General features: G+C 43.7%; 1 protein-coding gene across 1 annotated transcript in view; it reads left to right on the top strand.

Moving 5' to 3' along the window:
- The window catches only part of LOC311029347 (LIM/homeobox protein LMX-1.2-like), a 68,286-nt gene extending 44,362 nt beyond the window's left edge, over positions 1 to 23,924 (top strand). Inside the window, exons 3-8 of the mRNA XM_084034446.1 lie at positions 12,298 to 12,530; positions 13,751 to 13,926; positions 17,679 to 17,756; positions 19,021 to 19,087; positions 23,116 to 23,280; positions 23,761 to 23,924. Coding sequence (XP_083890572.1) covers positions 12,298 to 12,530; positions 13,751 to 13,926; positions 17,679 to 17,756; positions 19,021 to 19,087; positions 23,116 to 23,280; positions 23,761 to 23,918 — 877 coding nt within the window. The 3' untranslated portion in view covers positions 23,919 to 23,924. The remainder of the gene's footprint in view (positions 1 to 12,297; positions 12,531 to 13,750; positions 13,927 to 17,678; positions 17,757 to 19,020; positions 19,088 to 23,115; positions 23,281 to 23,760) is intronic.
- The last annotated feature ends 207 nt before the right edge of the window (positions 23,925 to 24,131 follow it).

The following is a 24,131-nucleotide window of genomic DNA, read 5'->3' as shown; positions in this document are numbered from 1 at the left end:
GAGGAGTGAGTGATTTTGGAGAATAGAAGTAATTTCCCCCACATGTTCGTGATTCTTCTTTGTCTCGAACATCAGCAGCAGCACAGAGCACAGCTTATGAAAGTGGAGGTCATCCCTCCTTTGCCCCCGTCAGGTATCAGTGGTGTGTCAATTATGCCTGGTCCTGGGAGAAGACTGTGGAGGGTTGAGGGAGGAAGAATACAGTGATGTTTTCTTCCTCAAACAAAAGTCGGGGCCAGGGATGGGGGCTCCTCTGGGAAATAAAGTCTTCCTCCATCTACAACCCCCCCCCCCCTTATCTCTGTGTCTATTTATGAGGGTATTAGTGGTGTTAAATCCCCTCCAGGATGTTTATTAGTTGCAGGTCCAAGCTGACTGACATGCTGAATGGAGATCATGTCTTATCTCTAATACACATAGATTAATGTGTCTGAAGCATTGACAGACAGACATGAGTCAAATTTAACAACTTCATGCTTCATCCACACACTTTGCTATCATCCCACATGTGACAACTCTGTTTGGCTCATTTTCTGTGACACGTTCTGTAGCAAGTAGTGGGATTAGTAAGATAGCTTCTTTACTAGCTGCGAGTTAACTAGCTGAAGGCTACCTAGCTTACTAGCCAGATATCTCCCGACCTCTCTCTTCCTGGTGAGCTGTGACTTCAGCGTTGTCACCATGACAACGGGCAACATTTTCTTTTGTACTAATCAAATAACCATGGAAAACCCTTATGTGTCCGTTCAATGTCAACAAAGTTCATACAGAATGAACCTGCCCAGTTAATGTCATGGCAATTTGACAATGAGGTTATGATATTTTTTTCTATACAAAATCTATTTGACGATGTTTACATTCACTGGTACATCTAACTTATTTACATGTAATATTTTATCATAACTGTACCTGTCATTTTGTTGTCATAAACAATAACAATAACCTGCTGACGGATCCTGTGTTTTTATGTGAGCCAGACCAGAGAATATTTAGTTAAAGCAGATCCTCATTGTTATCTGTGAAGTTTGCTATGAAGTGATGTAACGTCGCCCTGGTGTGTTTATGTGGAGGAAGCACAGTGCCAGACTCCATTTAAAAAGTAGCCTTTTAAATGGTTCATGTTTGTCATCAACCAGTTATATGATACTGAGAAGGTAAGTTGGCCTTGTGTGCCCTAATTCACCTTTAATAAAAAACTAAACTCTTGGTGTTCTTCACCACCTACCTACTGAATAACCTACCTATTTACTTACCTACCTACTTACTGACTAACCTACCTATTTATGTACTTACCTACCTACCTACCTACCTACCTACCTACTGACTAACCTACCTACCTACCTACCTACTCTTTCTCCACTGACAGTGATTAAACATCCCTACTTACGTACCTACCTACCTACCTACCTACCTACCTACCTACCTGCCTACTTACTGACTAACCTACCTATTTACTTACTTACCTACCTACCTACCTACTTTCAATCACATAAATTATCTCCTCATATGGTATTTTCCACTCACAGACTTGAATATATATCCTCTAAACTCTTAACATGTCTTGAGTTAATGAATTTTGAGTAATATTTAAAATCAATCCTATAATAGAAAGTCTGTCCAGTAGACCTTTTTACAGCCGGCATCATGAAGAATATGCAGAAGTGGCCTTCTAAACAAAATTAACAAACCTGTGACAAAGTGTGACTTTCTCGATTTGCAAAATGATCTTCTAAATTAACAAACAAGTGACACAAGTCTTACGGGATCTAGTAATCATTTGTCTACCATTGACTACCGTACATATTTTTTCCAAAATAAATTCCCACAGGGAACACCAGAAGGGGCGGGACCTAGCCTTTCTATATGAGTTCTGTATTCTAGTTCTGCTCGCATTAAATATAATATGTTCATGGATTTGTCTCAATGGCGCTGCTCTCTCTGCTCTCATCCATCTGTCATTATTTTTCAGCGCAATGCATATGGTATATAATTCTCCATCCTGGGACCATCAGTTGTACCTACCTACCTACTCTTTCTCCACTGACAGTAATTAAACATCACTACTTACGTACCTACCTACCTACCTACCTACTTACTGACTAACCTACATATTTACTTACTTACCTACCTACTTACCGACTAACCTACCTATTTATGTAGTTACCTACCTACTGACTAACCTACCTATGTACTTACTTACTTATTTACCTACCTACCTACCTGACAGTGATTAAACATCACTACTTACATACCTACCTACTTACCTACCTACCTCACTTCCTACTTACTTACTTGCCTACCTACAGCAACCTGACTAGATCTGGATCCATCTGGTTTCTATTGTGAAGCTGTTAACAAAGTTAGCTACATAATTCAAGGCATTTTTAAAGTAAACGTCATCTCAAATCAAGTGAGAAGTAGGGAACTGGAGGTTGCTGCCTACATTTGACATAATATTTTCATCAGTGTTACAGGATATATTCCTCATGACGTATATCTCAGGACAGGTCCCCTTTAAGGTTTAGGTTGAACATTCTGATTGTAGTTAGATACAAATTAGAGTAAGGTTTGACTCAAGGGGCCCTAGTTTCGTAGACCAGGCGCAGTCAGCTTTCAGCGCACCTGCGCCACGCCGACGGGGTGTGTCCGCCTGGACTTTGCAAGTTTCGTGCACCGCGCAGGCTTGCGCAGGCTCGCGCAGCTCGCGCAGGCTCGCAGGCACACCTCCCGTCACTCCCACCCGCGCAAGTGGGAAAGAGGGAGGAGAAGAAGGTGTGAGTGGGAGACGAGGAGGAGACGAGGCGTGGACTGGGATTAATACAGCCGATTCAGATCTTCACCAATCAAATGAGCTCCTCTCCTCTCCTTTAATGCGTTAGGGGAGGTTCAGTGCAAGATTCGTCACTTGACAACCTGATGACAGAAGCAGCGCCGCCGCTCCCACCACGCGCATCACGCGCTGTGCGTGCGTATCATAATAATAACAATGCCCATATTATAAAAAACAGGAGAGAGAGAGGGAGATGTTTCTCGAGAGGCTGAGTTTCCGTTACGCGTGCCATCCGACTTTGATCTGACGTCAGATGTGACGGGACAATCTATATAGATAAATAAATTCACTTGTTGATTCAATTAGTTGCATTAAATAGTGTTTGTAGTGATTATTTATTGCATTTAAATGTGCCTGGAACTGTGGAAACCTGCCTGTGAGATCTCGGTGACGTGTGCGCACTGCGCGCCGTCAGCCAAACTTCCACTGCGCCAGCTGTAATTCGCCTTGAATGAATGGACTTTATTTACGCCTTGCGCCGAGAGTAGACCAGGTCGGAGCTGGCGAGCTTTCAGCGCAGTCTCGGCGAGGCTTTTTGCCATGAAACTTCTGCTACGCCAAGCTGAATCTGTGACGCCTCCACCTGCTGCGGCGCCACATCCATCTTGGCGCAGGCGATCCACCAAACTGCCAAACTGACCGTGCGCAAGGCTGCGCGGGTCGAAACTTGCATTGCGCCGGCTCCGCCACCCTGCGCCGCCCTGCACTGCACCACGAAACTAGGGCCCAAGGTTTCATTGACATTTATTGTTATACAAATAAGACAAAACATGTCTGAGAGTTAGTGACACTCTGACATTGCTATGTCATATACATATACCGTTAATTCATGAGATATTAGTGAGGTTTATGGAAGGCATGTGGCGATGAATGAGTCAAAGGCTTGTTGATGTGTGAGAGGTTGGCCTCAGGGGAGGGGGGTTAGCAGCCTGAAGGCAGGGATATTGAAGGCATTGTGCGGTGAAGGACAGCAGAGTGTCAGGAAACAAATGAATTGTGGAGGCCAGCTGGAGCTCCAGCACACCAGTTATTGAGCCTGAGGCTGCCATAACTTGAGGACACAATGATGAGGAGCTGCCTTGACCACATTAGCTCAGTCCCAAATCAGCATCCTTCTTTGGAGGCTCAATTCGAAGAGCAAATGCGGCATCCCGCATGGATAAATCCCTTATCCAAGCCCAGAAATGCAGCCTTTTTTGGATCGTCCATCAGATTGAAAAAGAAGTCAAACAAATAGATTATAGTGAAAATAGATTTAAAACAGCAAAGAAGCGATGCTAGTCTATCATAAAAAAGTGGTAAGAGTGGTGATATATTGTTTAGATATTGTTGTCATAGATACATAAAAAAAAAAAAGAATGCTTGAAGCACTCCTCAGCAGCCCAAAACACTAACACTGGGAGTGTGTACACTAACATCAGTCTCCTGGTGTGTATTTAGACCCGTCCTCCACGGTCTCATTTCAAACCCATTTGTTAATCGTCAAGAGCAAATGTAATCCATAACAAAATATGTTTTCCTTCAAGCGTAATGCGCATATTTTTTTGTGAGTGGAAACACGATTTTACAGGCGATACGTGAAGAAGTGTAAGAGGTAAAGAAACACGAGCACTCAGATGATGATAGCTGGTGCACCTGTGTATGCCAGAGATTACAATTGAACAATAGCACATGAAATCATCAATGACCCAAGGCTCTTAATCTATCACCTCCACAAACACACAGAGAGAGATAGAAAGAGGCAAGAAATCCCCCAGATAGAGATGAACACAACACTATTGCAGCTGCATGTTGCAGCAGGATTCACCGAGCATCTCTCCTCTGCTGTGGTTTGCTTCGAGGGCTTTTTTCTCTTGTGGTGCGATGTCTAGACAGCATTCTGGGTCCAAATCAGAGCAGACACACGCACACAGTCACAGTCAGTAAGTTACAGAATTGTGTTTTGGGGAGTGTCACCATTGTTACTGTGCGGCCCGTTGTCATGGCAACTGCACTTGTCTTTCTCTATTGTCTTTGTTTGTGTCTCTGTCCTGCCGGTATGTTTCTCCTGGTCCCTAACAGACACACACATATGTAATTAGTCACTCATTAAGACAATACAACAATTCAAGGCTCAGGACAATAGAGCTTCAAGGAGCGAGCTGGCCTTGCACAGCAGTTAAATGACTGTATATGCTATTGTCCTGTTCTTTCACAGTTTGATTTTATCATGTGTAATGTGGTTTAATACAAGATTTTACAGAATCCTACATAATTTTGCTGATGCAGGATAAGAGGCTTTTTTTCTGATGATATATGCAAAAATAATTTCCTGTGGTTTTCATATCTTCAAATGCATTATGACTAGCAGACAGTCCATGGCTGTTAGGTGCACCTGTACAGTCTAATGTAATCCAGTTCAACAACAGCCAGGAAGTATATGATGATGCCTTGAATCTTCAGTTTTCGTTGACACTATCATAAAAGTGTTAATTTCTCCCCACTTTCTTTGTTCATTCTTATGAACAACAAGAAAAAAAACACCAACAGGACATATCAGGAGAGCAACATTCACATATCGGTCAAGTTCAAGAATTCTGCTGTATTGCTGTCCCATCATATAGTAGAGGGAGAAAGTTAAGGACAATGTACCCCAACTCGTTATTGCTGGCCATCCATCACCAAAGTGTGTACTACTGTCATATATTCTGACTTATTCTGACTTATTCTGAGTCAATACCCGAGGTCCTCTCGGGTATTGACTCACCCTTCTTCACTGTCTTTGACTCAGTCTGTGTGCGACTTGGCATCACATTTTGTTCTGCTTTGTTGCCAAGAGAAGTCAATCCCAAATTCAGCTCCATCTCTGTTCTCTTTACAACACTATCCAGCTCTGCTGTAACCGTAGAATAGACGTGATGGATACGGCAGTTTGATGTGCTGATGCACTCACTGCACTCTGCTACGACTTGGAGCAGGAAACAAATCTGTCTCTTACCTTAAATAAGTGTGCACAAACAATATGCAAGGAACCATGAATGAATATGAATGTACAGCATACAGAATCATGAGGACGTGAGGACTGAAATTGAACTGAGAATTGAGCCGTCTCTTTTGGGGTGTCCACCACCGCTCCATCACAGCCCAGATTTAATAACACATAACCTGCCAGCAGCTGTCATGTCAACCTGTCCTTTCCGATAATGCAATTTCCCCACTGTCCCTGTGCACTAATGTACACAGTCTCGGATCAACCTTTTTATTCTCTTAAGCCTTAGAAAGAATTAGAAGTATCAGAATAGCCGTTTGCACCATGAATAAAAGGCATCGACCAATCATGTGTCGAAAGTGTAATGTGTGTTCCATGCTGCTTCTCAGAGATGTTTTCAGTTCCTTTCACTTAGCTCTCCCTCACTTGAAGCATCCTGGACCAGCATAGATTTTTATTTATTTATTTTTAATATTTGTTTTATATTTTATGCCAATATTGGCTCTGAAAAGGCAATTCAAGCACATTTTCCTATCGAGATAAGACATTTTAAATAATGTCTTGTATTAAGACAAATGTATTTGTTTTTAGTGTAACCACCTGGTTTTAAGATAGCTGTTGTATTTTTTTTTTAAATACCCTGTACTGATGGCAGATAATTATTTTTGCCCCATTGTATTACATCTTGATTTTGAGAGCTGACTTTTTGTTCTCAATATACAATATATTATATTTGTCTACATAAGGGGGATATTATATTGAAAAATAAAAAATGGATTTCCAGTCTTTCCATCAGACATGCTTAATATTTTTTAACTGGGACTCAATTTCATAATTTTAAATATTAGATGATTTAAACAAACTCAAATTAGATCTACAGATTATTACAAACTAGGAGAAGCAGAAGGCACTTCATTCATTCCTTTTCACTCTTATGTGTTATTTTATACACAAACAGCACCCACTAACACATGCTTCAATGTTTAGAGAGATGTCAGAGCAGGGAGGCTGCCTCAATCAGTGGGGCTTCATTGCCTTGCTCAAGGGCACCTTGGTAGTGACCAGGGTCCATTTCACGCTCCGATTGCCGAGCTGGGCTTCAACCGCTGACCCTCTAGTTCCCAAATCTCCACAGACATGAAGATGTTTCCAACACAGTCTCACAGCCGTGTGAAATAGTCCCAACATTTTAATCTAATGATATGTTTATATGGACACATATTTTACATTTACCTAAACATTAGATTGTGGACCCGAGCCCTTAGTTATGTTCCGGAAAACAGAATCTGAACTCTTGGTAGAGAATCCTTTGTTTCACTGTTGTTGATTGTTTAATTTGGGGCCAACACGACAACCAGCCGAACTGACTTTCCATTGGCATTGTTTTTGTCATAAAATAAAAGGAAATCTGTGTCACGATTCACTAGATTTCAATTTATTGACTCTTTCACAGACAGGGTTGATTTTTTTTCCGACAATAGTGTTCTTAAAATGTTGCAATGGTCTGTTTGTTGGATCTCACTAATGTTCTTGTAACCAAAATGAGTGATGAAAGTTCTAGCAGCACATTGAAGCCGACAGTCATATCACAAGTTCAACTGTCACATGGCATGAATGTGAGAAGTTGACCGATTTTGTTGGGTGTCCACATACTTTTGGCTATGTGCATGTCCACTATGGACAACACAAGGAGTGTTTATAAAAACACCTTCAAGTCACCAAATACTTCTTTTTCCACTGTTTTGAGTTGAACCTCCAGAAGGTGAATAAATGAGATAATTCCCTTGGTGACAAACATGTTAAAGTGAGTCCCCAGAGAATCCCAAGGCCTTACTCTGACTTCTTGAGCTTTGGCTGAGCAAACAGTACATCCCCACTCTCTGAATCAGGCTTTATTTGCCCCTGCCTCCTCCACAATCATCTTTTGATTCCGCCTACTAATTAAAACTCCCAACAAGCTGCCACCCGAAGCCGCCACCCACCCACCCGGCCTCCTCCTTCAGGTCACCCAGCTCCCTGAGGAGGGAGAGCAAACAAGGGAACAGTGAAGGAACACACACAGTCTGTTTTTACTGCTTCATCCTTTCTCCACTCCTCTTATCCTCTTTAATCCTGTACCTCTTTATGCTTGTTAAGCCGCCGAAGCCGTGTGGAAGCATAGGGCACAGGGCCAGGGGGTCAAGGAGGCTCCTCCAAAGAGCTGCCCCCCTAGCAGTGGTGGTCCAGGTCCTCTGAGGAACCACTGAGGACTTTTCATGAATCCTCTGTTGGAACAAACGTTCACTCCCATTGAAAGCTGCACCAAATAAACAAGACTAAAAGTCTCGAGCCTCAGCAGAAGCTGTTTGTTGAAGTCTAAATCATTGCTAACTTCTCCTTGAAGCTTCGAGCTTCGGTGGCCCCCCATCAGTAGGACCAAAGCAACAGCAGATTCCAAATGTTGCTGTTTCCAATATTATGTCTGCCACAAAAGGTTATGGGATCCTTAAAATCAGAAGGTTTATCCTCTTCAGAGGATGAACTCCTTGAAGCTGCAAGCTTCGGTAGGCCCCCCCATAGGCCCCCCATGTGTTGCAGGATCCTAATGTTGCTGTTATTAATAATAATTAATTATAAATTTGTGGAATGGTCATAGAATCAAAAGGTTTATCCTTGAAACGGGACACTTCGTCAGAATAAGCATAAATAAGGGTGATTAGTTAGTGAAGAAATCAATCTTTTGTTTTGCTGGTGAGGTCAGGCTCACTGGGCCGGAATCAATCATACACACAAGTGATTCAAGACATTTTTCTCCTTGAAATTCTAATGAATTGTCAAACGAGTCATATATCATAGTTGTCAGACTTTGGAACCCATGAACATTAAAAAGTTCTTCACCATACTATCAGTTAGATGCATCATCCTTCTCATTTGTTAAGTTTTATAACTTATGAACTATAAATTAAAATAATGGTGACTTGGTTTCACATCTAAGATGAACAACAGTCTGCTGGGTGAAAGTCCTGTGTTTGTTTGCCCCATCTATCAACGGTTCCTTATATGGGAATAGAAGAGACCAGGTTGCAAAACAACACCAGCAGAAAAATGTTTGAATTCATCATTTTCACTTTAATGTTACTGCTAATTTACAGGTTTCAACTTTATTATGAATGAAAATCAACAAAATATTTTACATACATGTACATAATTGTGTTAAAACTTAAACAGCTCGAGCTGAATTTTTTTTATTTAACCCTTTTAGATCACATCCCCATATTGTCATATTGTGCACCCATTCACTGGTATATATGCCTAATGACAAATTGTTTCAAATCCAATATATTTTTCTTCCTGGCAACCAAAATATGACACATGCTTACGTCAGCTAGTAGCAACCAATTTCATCCGATAATATCATGACATCCATCCATCAACCAATCTGCAACTTTTAGCAGCATAGAACTAGATAAGGGTGTGAACTAATCATTTCAACATCAAATCAAATTCCTCCCAGTTATGTCCCACCTCCCTTTCCTGTTTCACTCACAATTATGTCACCATACTGCTGCAACTCGACTTTAAAGCAGCTAAAATCAGTACTTTCCTATGAATACTAATGCAGGAAATGAAAACAATGTGAAAAGTATCACAGCAAAGCCAAGGTTTGCATTATAACCCTGGCAATAATGTTGCAAGTTTGCTTGTTTAGTTCTCAATAAGTTAGAGTTGTTTGTAGGTATTTGTGGTTATTGTGTTTTCTCGTTGGCCAGTCAAATTTGCTCCCATCATGTGAGCCTGGTGTTTATTTAGTTCTGCTGTTATTGGAGTTTGCTATATTTTTAGTTTACTTCTGCTTTGTTGTAATCTTCCTGCTCAATATAGTTAATCACTTTTCTCATTTCGGGTAAACAAAAAGTCACATTTTTTTTTTCAAATTTAAAACCTGTCTTCCTCCTCCGGCCACAACAGCGCATGAAAACTTATCCAGATGAAACATTGGTGCATCATGAGATCGAAACCCTGCTTTCAGTTTTCATGGTGTTTTGTATCAACATGTCAACTCTTGTAAAACCACTCTTGTTTCTAATATCTGCATCAAAGAGGCTCACAGAGGATCCTGCACGCACACCTCCCAAACCTCAACGTTGGGTCCTGCAGACCTACATGTCATTCAAATTGATGGTCTGAAACAGAGAAGACAATAACATGACAATCTCAGTTTGTCCGCCCTGCATGTTTGCCTTTGTGCAGCCCGGAGTGACAACTTTCAGCCTTTATTATGCTGATTTTCCAAATACCAAAATACGGCTGAGGACAAAGGGCCCTAGTTTCGTAGACCAGGCGTAGTCGGCACGCTTTGCAAGTTTCGGGCACCGCGCTGGCTAGCGCAGGCACTTCTCCCGTCACTCCGACCCGTGCAAGTGGGAAAGAGGGAGGAGAAGAAGGTGTGAGTGGGAGATGAGGAGGAGACAAGGCATGGAGTGGGATTAACACAGCCGATTCAGATCGTCACCAATCAAATGAGCTCCTCACCTTTAGTGCGCCAGGCGAGGTGCAGTGCAAGTTTCGTCACTTGACAACCCAATGACAGAAACAGCGCTGCCGCTCCCACCACGCTCCCACCATGCTCATCACGCACTGTGCGTGCGTATAGTCATAATAATTATAATGCCGATATTATATCACTATAGAAATTGTAGGCACATTTTAGGCATGTCTATCACAAAGCAGGGTCAGGGCGCACAGCAGTAGACATAATAGTGGCGAGAACCCGGTACTTGCACGAGCCGGCCGGGCCATTCATCATCATCATCACCGTCTTCATCATCTGCGCTCCACAGCTGCACCGGATTCCCCATCCAACACGGCCTTCAACCCTTTGTTGAACAGAGAGCGCCATCTATTGGGCTTAGAAAATAAAGAAAATGCTTCACGAAGCTTCAGTTGGACATCACTAATATAAATTCACGTGTTGATTCAATTAGTTGCATTAAATAGTGTTTGTTGTGATTATTTATGCATTTAAATGTGCCTGGAACTGCGGAAACCTGCCTGTGAGGTCTTGATGACGTGTGCGCACTGCGCGCCAGTGAGCCAAACTGCCACTCCGCCAGCTGTCTCGGCGAGGCTTTTTGCCACGAAAACTTCCGCTGCACCAAGCTGAATCTGTGACGCCTCCCCCTGCTGCGCCGCCACACCCATCTTGGCGCCACCCTGCGCTGCGCCACAAAACTAGGGCCCAAAGAGTCCAATGGAGATGGACCAGAAATTTAAGAATGTGTTTCATATCAGCCTCATACTGGTAGAAACACACAACAATTTGTAATGACCCTTACACCACCCAGTGTTGGCACTTTGTGGGCTTACTCACTTGATATACTCATTATTATACCATGTGACTTACAATAACGGCCCCTCGATATAAACCTCTGGTTTAATTGTAGTGTGCACATCTGATAAAAATGCTTGAATAGCCAGCCCGGTCTCATGGCAGGTAATGAAATAGTCACAATTGGTTTCTCATACAGGGACAAGAATTCTCCATTTCACTTTGTTGAATAAGCCTAAAATGTATGTAGGTCTAAGCCCAACCATGTTCCTTTCTCTCTAAACATCAAATGTCCTGCTGAGCTGTTTTCCATTGTGTTAACCACAACCTGTGAACCATCAATCAGTCCGGACCTGGACCGCGGTCCGCCATTTGGGGATGCCTGGTGTAGACTGTGAGCTAGCCAATGGGGCACGCTCACATTCACTAACATGCACTAAAAGGCATGCAGGGCTGGCCCGGCTTAAACAAGCCTAACAACACACACTGGGCCTCTCTGTCCCACTATAACCAGGCCACCCAGCATCTCTGTCCCACTAGAACCAGTCGACCCAGCCTCTCTGTCCCACTTTAACCAGTCCACCCAGCCTCTCTGTCCCACTTTAACCAGTCCAGCCAGCCTCTCTGTCCCACTATAACCAGTCCACCCAGCCTCTCTGTCCCACTGTAACCAGTCCACCCAGCCTCTCTGTCCCACTATAACCAGTCCACCCAGCATCTCTGTCCCACTATAACCAGTCCGTCCAGCCTCTCTGTCCCACTTTAACCAGTCCACTCAGCCAGTTCCCCTGTGAATCCAGAAGTCACCAACGGAGGATCGACCATGAGCAATGTAGCATGTTCCTCAGACCTAGCATGCGCCTGTTGGTCAAATCGGGGGTGTCTTTGATTTGGGTCACATAGCGTGCTCACCATATGGTGCATCAATTCGTGATTAACTGAGCTAGATATGTGAATGTGCAATAATGCTAATCCATAATAATGCTATTTTTATATTGTTCTATAACTGCTTTCCCCGGCCTGGACACACCTGCTCTCGTAACTGCTTGCTGGCTGCAATGCAGCAAAGCAATAATGAGATTAAATGTAACTTGTTACTTCTAAACTTGCATTCACCTAACTAATATGTAAAAAGGCTTATTGGCCTTACTCCTAATCACTGTTAACACTCTCTCTCCTGTGTTTCCTCAGGTTGTTTGCCACCAAGTGCAGTGGCTGCCTGGAGATGATAGCACCAACCGAGTTTGTCATGCGAGCTCTGGAGAGCGTTTACCATCTCAGTTGCTTCTGCTGCTGCGTCTGTGATCGCCAACTGTGCAAAGGGGACGAGTTTGTTCTGAAAGAAGGTCAGCTGCTGTGCAAGAGTGACTATGAGAGGGAGCGGGAGCTGCTCAGTGCAGTCAGTCCGGACAACTTTGACTCAGGTAACACCGTTACCCGCGATAGTATCGTAGGCTGTTGAATCTGAAAACCCATCCAGTGAATTAATGTCCTAATCTCAAAGTAAAATATTGGTCCTCATCAGCATCTTTGTAGTTGAGAAAGGAAGATCCACATTCAGTTGAAACACTGAGGGGTAGATTTACTAAGACTGGTGCAGTTTGCGCTGCGTTTGTTATTGCGAGCTCGCAAACAGCGCACGCAGTGTTTCCTCATTTTGCATCGTATTTATCAAGGCCCCCACACACCGCCCAGACGTCCAACTGCCTTATCCGACCACTCTCCGCCCACTCTGTTGCCTCTCGTCTGACCCGTTCGGCAGAAAAGTTGCGTTGTACACACCGCTTCGACGTGCTTCCGACACCACAGCAGCGTGTACGTTCTGCGCTTGCGCGAGATGCAATAAGCCTCCTTAACAGCGGGTGGCGCTAGTCTCGTGCCAGTACTCCAAAACAGGAAAACAGGAAATGACGGAACGGACTGCAGATAAAAACAATGCACACACAGTCTTGGTTCAGTATTCGTTCGACTCGAGAAGACCTTTGTGGACTAAATACTTGGCATTTCTGGAAAGAAGACTCTGGCTAGGGTGACACTCGCGTTGTGTCCTCTCGGGCTCATTATTTTACGAAGACGTCGTCTCAGTAGGGAACGAGTAATACAGAGTTTACCATCGTCACTTCCGCCCCGCCCACACACCGCCATTGGATACTCTGATTCGCTAGCACACCGCCAATCAGAGTATCCAATGGCTCAGACGTCCAACAGCCCACCTCCTCAGACTTCGCATGCTCAGTCTGATCAGACAACGTCCGCGCGGCTCCGAAAGCTTCCGACGCAGCTGTACACACCAAACATATGTGTTCCCGACCTCGTCCGAGCCTCTCCAAACGCTTCAGACGTCCAACGGTTGGGCCGGTGTGTTCCTGCCTTCAAACCTGACAGCCACCAGTCCACCCTCCAGTGTAATTAGCACGCCTCTTAAAGAGCAATGAATGGGCCCGCTTGTATCTAACATGCAAAGACAAAAAGAAAGCGCAATCTATGCCCCTGTTTGTAAATACCGTTTCATGTTTTTATGCGCTAGTTGCGAAGGAATTGGACCTCAAGGGGGCGCAAATTTGTTAGTAAATCTAGCCCTGAATCTTATAACCCACCTCTGATATAAAATAGAGGAATTGTGTTTGTTATTGTGTGGTGACAGATAAGAGTGATGATGAGGATCTGGATGTGAAGTCAGAGAAGTGCCACACAGCAGGAAAAGGCAGCAATGACAGCAAAGACCCTCGCCGGCCCAAACGGCCCCGCACCATACTCACCACCCTGCAGAGGAGGGCCTTTAAGGCCTCCTTCGAGGTCTCCTCCAAACCCTGCAGAAAGGTGAGCAGAGAAGAGTGAGTAAAGTGATATAATAAGCTGAAATGATGTACTCATGAAACGGTAGAATGGCATTCTAATGTTGTGTTCACACCAAAAACGAAGCAAATTTTTCACGTAAAGTCAATTGGAAGACATGAATGGATGCAAATTCAATGATGCAATGCGAATGATGCAAACACCTGAAATTCACGTCATTCACACTGTGGCAAAAAGCCTGTCAGCGGTGAGACTCTCCTACTGTTGTCACTGATGCTGAATCAGAAATGGAGGTCCCCTCACATTAGTCTAGAGACCAGACCAGACTATGTGGAGTAACCAGAGACTGTCTGTGGTCCCCCACAGTGTTGGGTATAGTTACTTTGGAAAGTAGTTAATTAGGTTAAAACGTTACCATCAATTAAAAGTAATCAGTTACATTACAGCGTTACCTGTGAATAAAAGCGTTAAGAGTACTCATGCGTTACCAAAAATTAAAAGCCGTTTGCAGCGCCTCGCACATGCTGCAACTAAACCGACACACACAGCCTCCTTTAAATGCACCGAGAAGTTGTTACAATGATGAATAACGTTAGTCATCCAACCAAATTAACTCTGCAGGATAACAATAAAGACAGTTAGCAATATGCCACATAGCGCTTTATTAATTCGTTTTTTTTTTGATCACACAACATATGAATCAAAATTCACATCTACCCAGCCCAGGTAGCCTATATATGAGCACCAAACAAGATTAGGTAAACTAACTTTTAACCCGAATGCAGTTATGAAAGTGTGCTTACTTGTAAACACAATCTGAGGTAAACAGGTAGCAGATTTAGATCCATTTAGAAATTAACGACCAGTCAACGATCTAACAGACATCTTAACAGCTGGATCTATGTCGAACAAAAAGGATAACAGGCCGAATAAAATCGCTCACTGGCACACAGGCAAATGACAAATAGCCTAATAGCCGAATTAAAATACTATTCAAGTGTCACAGGCCTAAATTCACTCTACCATCGTCCACTTACATTTACTCTTCAAAGTAGTGATTAAAACCTAGCAGAAGAAGATTTTCGAAACGTCTGTCCGACAGTCGATTTCTCCTGTGAGTAAGAACGAGACTCCACGGGTGCGCTGGAGGGTGGTGGGGTATTGAAGCACTGACACAGGTAATGTAGGTCAGCAGCAGGGCACAGATGCATCACAGCGCTGCGCCTCCGCTGACACATCCGCAGGTGGCAAAATGTGTCTAACAAAAAGCAGGCTGCAGTCGGGATTTTCCTTTCCATATTCGGAGAAAGTCTTAAAATAACGGATTACTTTAAAAAAAAAATAGCGAAGTTACTGATTGCTTGACGCACGAAACTAACGCGTTACGTTACACGAAAAAAGTGATTAGAGTACTCTAACGCGTTACATTGTAACGCGTTACTCACAACACTGGTCCCCCAGAGGTCTAGATAATAGCTCACATTAGTCCATAGACCAGACCAGACTATGTGGAGAAAACAGAGACTGTCTATGGTACAAACAACAACGTCGCTGCCGTATTTATGTCTAAAGCATTTAAAGCATTACTTCACAACATTTACAAAGCAGCTATAGTGGTTATTTCAGCTATGATGGATGAAACCTTGTTGGTGGCCACATGGAGGTAAGCCACGCCCACTTCTCATTTACATTTACATGTACACTCACCGGCCACTTTATTAGGCACACCTTGCTAGTACCAGGTTCACCCCCCCCCCCCCCCCCCCCCCCCTTTATCGCCCACACCATAACACCACCACCACCAGCCTGAACAGTTGATACAAGGCAGGATGGATCCATGCTTTCATGTTGTTGACGCCAAATTCTGACCCTACCATCCGAATGTCGCAGCAGAAATCAAGACTCATCAGACCAGGCAACATTTTTCCAATCTTCTATTGTCCAATTTTGGTGAGCCTATGCGAATTGTAGCCTCAGTTTCCTGTTCTTAGCTGACAGTAGTGGCACCCGGTGTGGTCTTCTGCTGCTGTAGCCCATCTGCCTCAAGGTTCGACGTGCTGTGCGTTCAGAGATGCTCTTCTGCATACCTCGGTTGTAACAAGTGGTTATTTGAGTTACTGTTGCTTTTCTATCAGCTCCAACCAGTCTGGCCATTCTCCTCTGACCTCTGGCATCAACAAGGCATTTGCGCCCACAGAACTGCCACTCACTGGATATTTTTTCTTATTCGGACCAGTCTCTGTAAACCCTAGAGATGGTTGTGCGTGAAAATCCCAGTATAAATGTTTGCTTGGTAGCCAAATTGGAACCATCACTCTCTTGTTTCTGTTCTTTCATTCCTTTTGTTAAACCAGGAATTCATACTTTTTTATAGTCTCATCTCATCGTCTACCGCTTATCCGGTGTCGGGTGATCTCTAAGGGAGACGCCAGCCACCCTCCTGAGGAAACTCATTTCGGCCGCTTGTACTCACAATCTAGTTCTTTCGGTCATGACCCATCCCTCATGACCATAGGTGAGGGTAGGAACGAAGACTGACCGGTAGATCGAGAGCTTTGCCTTCCGGCTCTTTTCGTCACAACGGAGCAGTACAGCGAATGCAACACCGTCCCCGCTGCTCCAATTCTCCGGCCAATCTCACGTTCCATTGTCCCTTCGCGTGCGAACAAGACCCCGAGGTACTCCTTCACTTGCGGGTAAGGACTCATTCACTACCCGACCGCTTCACATTCGGTTGCAAATCGATCCAGTGAGTGCTGGAAGTCAAAGACTGATGATATCAGCAGGACCAGATCATCTGCAAAAAGCAGCGATGCGATCCGCAGCACACCGAACTGCAAACCCTCCTCCGAGTACCCAAACACACCTCTCGCTTTGGGAGTACAGAGAGCCTTTTTTTTCCACCCCATCGTCAGTGTAAAAGGTAAAATGGTAAATGGCCTCATTTATATAGCGCTTTTCTCCTAAGCGCTTTACAGTTATGACTGACATTCACCCATTCATACACATTCACACACCTCGGCGGCGGAGTCAACCACGCAGGGCGACAGCCAACTCGTCAGGAGCAATTAGGGTGAGGTGTCTTGCTCAGGGACACCAGGCACTCAGCTAGGAGGAGCCGGGGATCGAACCGGCAATCTTGCGGTTGTCAGCCAAACGCTCTACTATATTACGCCTCTGAGGCGGCAACGGAGGTCGTCACAGAGGCAAAGTGAAGCGAGGCAGAAAAGACGTGACATGGTGAAGATGTGTTACCAGGGCGACGCGCCGCCGGTGGATTTAACAAGCTCAAAGCGTAGATCTGAAGATAAAACGTTGGTAGTTGCTCATACGAGGCTGCCGTTGTATGAATTGACATGTTTATGATGCACAGCAACTTCACTTGCGGTTGAAGAGTCGTGTAAATATGCCAGACGAGCAAAAGTTCACCTTTCATTGTTGTTTGTATGTGCTTGAGCGAATCGGATTGACGTCACACGGGCAGCAGCGCTCTCTGGTTCAGCAACACCGGGATGCTTTGTAAATGCAGACACCATTGCGGTGTTACGCCGCAAAGCAACGGTGTGTTTGCGACATATTTTGACTCGCCTTTCCGCCATTACGGCGGAATCGTCTATGTAAAAAGGCCTTCTGATACTTCCTAAATTTATGTCATATTAAATTGTCCCTTATTAGAAAGAAAGAAAAACTAAATGAAAACCTTTTTGACATTTGAGAAACCCATGATTTTAGCGTGCAACAGTGGCTGATGAGTGTGGCTGTGCTGTGACTTTCAGGTGAGAGAGACCCTGGCTGCAGAGACAGGACTCAGTGTACGCGTGGTCCAGGTCTGGTTTCAGAACCAGAGAGCAAAGGTGAGTAAACCTTTGTCTTGAAGAAGCAACATGTCTGTTAAGTCCCCCAACTCGGCCTACATGATATGTAATATGTATACGATCACAATGTCATTATCCAGATCTTGATCAGGTGTGAAAACGGGGGTTTGCTGTCTCTTTTGCCGAAAGTGCTTAGTTCTAAAACCAGTTCTACATCAGTTAAGCTTCAGTGGATCAAGAATTTATAATCTATGATGCGCTTGACTTGGTGGAATTTTGGAGGATAAACTTGACTAAATCTGAATATCCAATAGGCTTTTTACTGCAGGTATCATTCTATAATCATTACACTCCTTGTTGACTCAAGTCACATAGTCAAATACAATATATAGGCAACATAAAGTTACAGTCCTTATGCCTCCAGTTGGCTCCTTTATGTAAATGAAAATACTAAGGGCCCTAGTTTCGTGCACCAGGCGCAGTCGGAGCTTAGCGCACTTGCGCTGCACCGACGGGGTGTGTCCACCTGGACTTTGCAAGTTTCAATAATGTGCCTGGAACTGTGGAAACCTGCCTGGGAGGTCTTGGTGATGTGTGCGCACTGCGCGCCGGTGAGCCAAACTGCCACCCGGCGCCAGCTGTAATTCGCCTTGCGCCGGGTTTTACCTCCATCCCCAGTCCAACCGGGCCTAAGCACAGTTACCTCATATGTATAGGCTGCTTTTCCCTACAGAGTGCTGCAGGAAAGAGTCTTAAGACCCAGAAACGAGTCAGCATTTCTTCACTTCCAGTTCCCTCATCAAGAGGTCTTCGGTTAGATGCCTGAAATAAGGCTAAGCTTCAGATTTTGTTCTACTCCATAAAATCTGTCAGTACATGCTCCACTTATATATTATAAAGGGTCTTCATGTCTTAAAAATGGCTAACTGAGGCTAAATGTCATCACTAGAACAATAATCAGCCTTAAGCTTCGTGGAGGTGACGTGAAGTCATGTGACTGTGGTGTAGTGCATTTTTGGCTTACTCTGAGGATTTTTACTTCTGGTAAACGCATTTACACTTCAATAATAATTTGTAAGTATTATCTTTCTTAACAAAATATGAAAGTTCTGCAATAATCCAATGAATAAAATTCCATGGGATTTTTGTTGCTTCAAAGATACGTCATCCTTACAACATTCTATTGATGAAGTTATTTTATGTCTCTATATTTGTCCAGTTGTCCATAACTTTCTATTTCTCTGACTGTCAGCAACATACCAAACTCTTCACTCTTCTATATATCTATTCTGTCTGTTCACAGATGAAGAAGTTAGCACGCAGACAACAGCAACAGCAGGAGCAACACAACAGCCAAAGGCTCAGCCAAGGTGAGGAATCCTCAGCTATGTGTGAATATACAACACAGACCAACACAGTCCGACGGCAGTTTGAGAAATAGTCCCAAAATTTAAATCTACTGATTCGTTTAAATGGACAGGAATTTTCCATATTTTTTTTGTATGGCTCAGCACATCTTTAAAACGTTTGTATTTAAATTGAAGGTGTTGGTCATGCCTGTACCACGTGTCAGTCGACGACATCAGTTGGAATGACTTTTCACTAATAATTATAATAATAATAATTCAAAGGAATTATATAGCGTTTATTTGGGACAAAGACACTTAACATTAGATGCAGGACAAATACAAATACAGAATACGAAAATAAAATACTCAGAGGTGGGATTTGAGTTGAGTTTTAAAAAAGTGGTGTGAGGCTGAGGTGCGGATGTTTGGAGGGAGGGAGTTCCAGAGGGTTGGGGCAACAATGGCAAAGGCTCTACAAAACAAACAACCTACAAAACAAACGTTAGGTTAGGCAACAAAACCACTTAGTTAGGTTTAAGAAACATGTAATAGACGGGCTTCAAATAACTACATACAGTTATATTTAGGCAACAAAAACAACTTTAGGTTGACGCTAAATAAACAACTTTAGGATGAGGCTAAATAAATAACTTTAGATTGAGACTAAAAACAACTTTAGATTGAGGCTAAATAAACAACTTTAGGTTGAGGCTAAAAAGACAACTTTAGGTTGAGGCTAAAAAGACAACTTTAGGTTGAGGCAACAAAACTTAGGTCTCGGGAAAACACATCATGGTTGGGCTTGAAATAAGTACACAGTTATATTTAGGCAACAAAACTGTTGTTGTTAAGTAAAGTGTTCACTTTGGGACACACGGTGTGGAACAGCGGTTTGATGGTTGAATGTCCTGTGTTGTTGGACCCCCCACCCCCCACCATGAGTGTTTTTTGTCAAGATTTAATCCCATGTCACAAGCTCTGGATGTTGCATATTCACATGGATGTGTTTAATTCATGTGTTCACCACTAAAACGGATCCCAATTGAATTTTCATTGAGATTGATTTTCTGCTGAAAAAGTGGGTAGTTTGTGCTCCTGAACACAAGAAAAAAAAGAAGCATTTTGTTTTGGGTCCACAAGCTGCCCTGAGACTGGGTTGGTTGACTGTACTGGTTAGCTGCTTTCACAGAAAAAATAATGTCCTTCTGCGAGATGTAATTCTAATAACAGTGATTACTTGGAGCTAGGTTATTTTATGAATTATTTGGAGAACAAGCTTGGGATATTAAATTAATTATGGTAGCAATAAACAGAATCGAGTCAGTCAGCAAACACTTATAGGGCCCTAGTTTCGCAGGGTGGCGGAGCCGGCGTAATGCAAGTTTCGACCCGCGCAGCCTTGCGCACGGTCAGTTTGGCAGTTTGGTGGATTGCCTGCACCAAGATGGGTGTGGCGGCACAGCAGCGGGAGGCATCACAGATTCAGCTTGGCGTAGTGGAAGCTGCGTGGCAAAAAGCCTCGCCGAGACTGCGCTGAAAGCCCGCCATCTCCAACCTAGTCTACTCTTGGCGTAAGGCGCAAATAAAGTCCATTCATTCAAGGCAAATTACAGCTGGCGGAGTGCGCACATGTCACCGAGACCTCACAGGCAGGTTTCCACAGTTCCAGGCACATTTAAATGCAATAAATAATCACAACAAACACTATTTAATGCAACTAATTGAATCAACACGTGAATTTATATCTATATAGATTGTCCCGTCACATCTGACGTCAGATCAAAGGCGGATGGCACGCGTAACGGAAACTCAGCCTCTTGGACCAAAACATCTCCCTCTCTCTCTCCTGTTTTTTATAATATCGGCATTGTTAATATTATGATACGCACGCACAGCGCGTGATGCGCAGTGGGAGCGGTGGCGCTGCTTCTGTCATCGGGTTGTCAAGTGACGGAACTTGCACTGAACCTCCCCTAACGCATTAAAGGTGAGGAGAGGAGCTCATTTGATTGGTGAAGATCTGAATCGGCTGTATTAATCCCATTCCACGCCTCGTCTCCTCCTCGTCTCCCACTCACGCCTTCTTCTCCTCCCTCTTTCCCACTTGCGGGGGTGGGAGTGACGGGAGGTGTGCCTGCGCTAGCCTGCGCGGTGCACGAAACTTGCAAAGTCCAGGCGGACACACCCCGTTGGCGTGGCGCACGTGCGCTGCGCGCTGACTACGCCTAGTCTACGAAACTAGGGCCCATAGTTTTGTAGGTTTTAGAATGATTCCCATCCTCTGAAGTCAGAGTGACATCACCATTGATATATATATATATATAGTTTTCTGATGGCGGAGATATAAAGTGTGGGCCATAGCCATGATTCCTCGTTGCAGCACAGCTCATCTACGCTGAAGGCTTATTGCCACTGTGGTCTCACAGCGTTATATGAGCAGACAGTTTAGATAAGTGTCTCAGTGCTTTGGCAAGCACTGCCTCTATCTATTCAGGGACTTCCAGCATGTCAATATTGGTATAGCAGCGGGGTTTATTATAGTGGAAACTGCTGTTGTTAACCAAATGAGCTAAGCAAACCAGCAACTGGGGGTTGTTTGAAATTGATGTTAAGATGAGATGAAGCCTCACGGATGACTGTTGAGATATCTCTAAGATCAAACAATCACTTTAGACAATATATTTACAGTATATGCTTGAAAAGCATTTGCTGTACAGCATGTATAGTCTGCAGAAAGAACATTTTGTGTCTGTGTTCACAACTATAGTGATGTTTGGTGCTTAATGCTCATGTCCATGGATGACTGTTAAAACAGTCAGAAACAGCCCAGCAACAAAAGTCCATTGTCATTTCAACTGTCTCATATTAAAATAAAAGTCATTATTTGATATACATTTGAATATAGACTCCAGATGACCACACGTGGCTTGGTTGGACTGGACAACTATCTGATTATAAATTAACAATAATAAATGCAGTTACAGCATAAGAGATGGTTTATGATCTGAGGACATATAGATAATCGTTAGAATTTTTACACTGTCTTTTAATTTTCTGTTTGTTTTCTGTCACTCATTGTGACCCATAGGCTACTGTCATATGTAATGTGCCATTGTGGTATTAATTTGATCCCTAATCAGTCCAACCACTGAGAGATCTGTGTGGGTGTGAGCGCACCAGGGTTGGAATTTCATCATTTTAGGGGCAAGGCCATTTGGCCTTCACTTTCATTTTTTTAGGGCCACATAACAGGGCACAAAGGCCATTGAGTAAAATGAGATGGTTTTACCTTTCAGATTAATACCATAACATCCTAATTCATAACAAAACCAGAATTATGTATTAAAACATTTGTAATACCAATATCAAGTTAATGTTACATTAGTTTTTTTTTTAAATAACATCTTACAAAGGAATAACTACTTAATAAAACATATTCTGTATGAAATCTTTAAAGATGCACGAGCACATACACGGGTAGGCAACGTGGACATGACATGTTCAACCCCACTATCGAGCTGTTTTATGACTGAAGATACCTTTGATAACTGTGTATGGACACAGCGGGATTCTGGGTCGGGCTTGGGTTTCAGACTCGTGGTGTGAGCGGGACCGGAGCGGAAGCGGACCGGTTTCACAATTAATGAAGTTAATTTATTCTGTGGGAGCATTGCAGCCTCTAGACACTGAGGTGTCCGCAGGGATAGTGTCATATGGGTGAGAACTACAATACTGTACTTATTGAAAAAGATCATTACTTAATGACCCTAAACAAATCCTTTCCATATGAAAACGTTATGGTCCGGCACCAGCTTTTATTTCTAGTGTTATCGACCAACATCACAGCTCCTCATAGCTCAAGTCCATGACCCATCCTTCATTCAACAGCTTCGGTATTTCCTTAGATTCATGTGCCTGGGAAAACCAAGATTGTGATGTGGTTAGAAGATCCCATGATCTGGATACAAGACACTTGAAATGACTAGTATAAATTGGAACTGTCCACTGAATTCAGAGAGACCAAACTTATTATAACCCTCCGTCTACAGAGGTGATATCAGGGTGTCTGGAGGGCCTGCTCAGCTCGTACTCGGGGCATCTACCTATCCAGCAGCAGCCTCTGGTGACCATGGATCATGGCGGCTACAACACTGACCCCTTCCAGCAGGGCCTAACGCCACCACAGATGCCTGGTGACCACATGAACCCCTACGGTGAGCATCACACTCCGGAATGGCTCTACCTGTGTTTTCCCTGTATTCTTCTTGTTTCCTCACTTATTAATGTGACAGGGACACTCTTGTCCAATAGTGTTCTCCAGCTGGAGACCTGTCCAAAAGTGTTTCCCTACAGTGGAGCAGTTTTCATATTTCCAGGCAGCCACCAGTTCCACCAACCTCACTATAGTAGGGAATTGTGTATTTAGATGTGAAATATGTTGATTGCAGCTGCTATCCAGTTTCGCTATGGGAAATATGGGATTCAGTGTTTTTGGACCTCTCATCTCTGTGAAGATCATGACATTATTTTTAGTTGACTCGCCTTTTGTTGCGTTTCACCAACCATTGACATTAAGGGACTTCTTAAAAACTGTTGCTTTGTACAGCTTTCCAGAAGCTACTGAATCATATATTTTCATATCCAACACCACAGCGATTGTGTTGACTTCCTCATCTCGTCTCTGCTCTTCACAGGCATTGACTCCATCTTCCATGACATTGACAGTGACACATCCCTGACAAGTCTAAGTGACTGCTTTATGGCCACTCCAGATGTAGGCTCCTTGCAGGCTCAGGCGGGGAACCCCATCGACCACCTGTACTCCATGCAGAGTTCATACTTTGCCTCTTGAGACCCCCCCCCCCCCCCCCCCCCCCACACACACACACACACACACACACACACACACACACACACACACACTATGACAGTCTGTACCACCCAACCCACCACACCACATCCCAGGTCATGGTCCATGGACATGGACAGGTGAGCACACAACAATGTCAGACTTGAATCAGTAAGCAGGGAAAAGGACAGAAGCCACCAAATATACCTGACTGAC

This window comes from Eutrigla gurnardus (genome assembly GCF_963514095.1).
Source record: "Eutrigla gurnardus genome assembly, chromosome: 19".
In the NCBI taxonomy this organism is placed as follows: Eukaryota; Metazoa; Chordata; class Actinopteri; order Perciformes; family Triglidae; genus Eutrigla; species Eutrigla gurnardus.
Note: the sequence above shows the minus strand (reverse complement) of the source record. Positions and strands in the feature narration are given on the sequence as shown.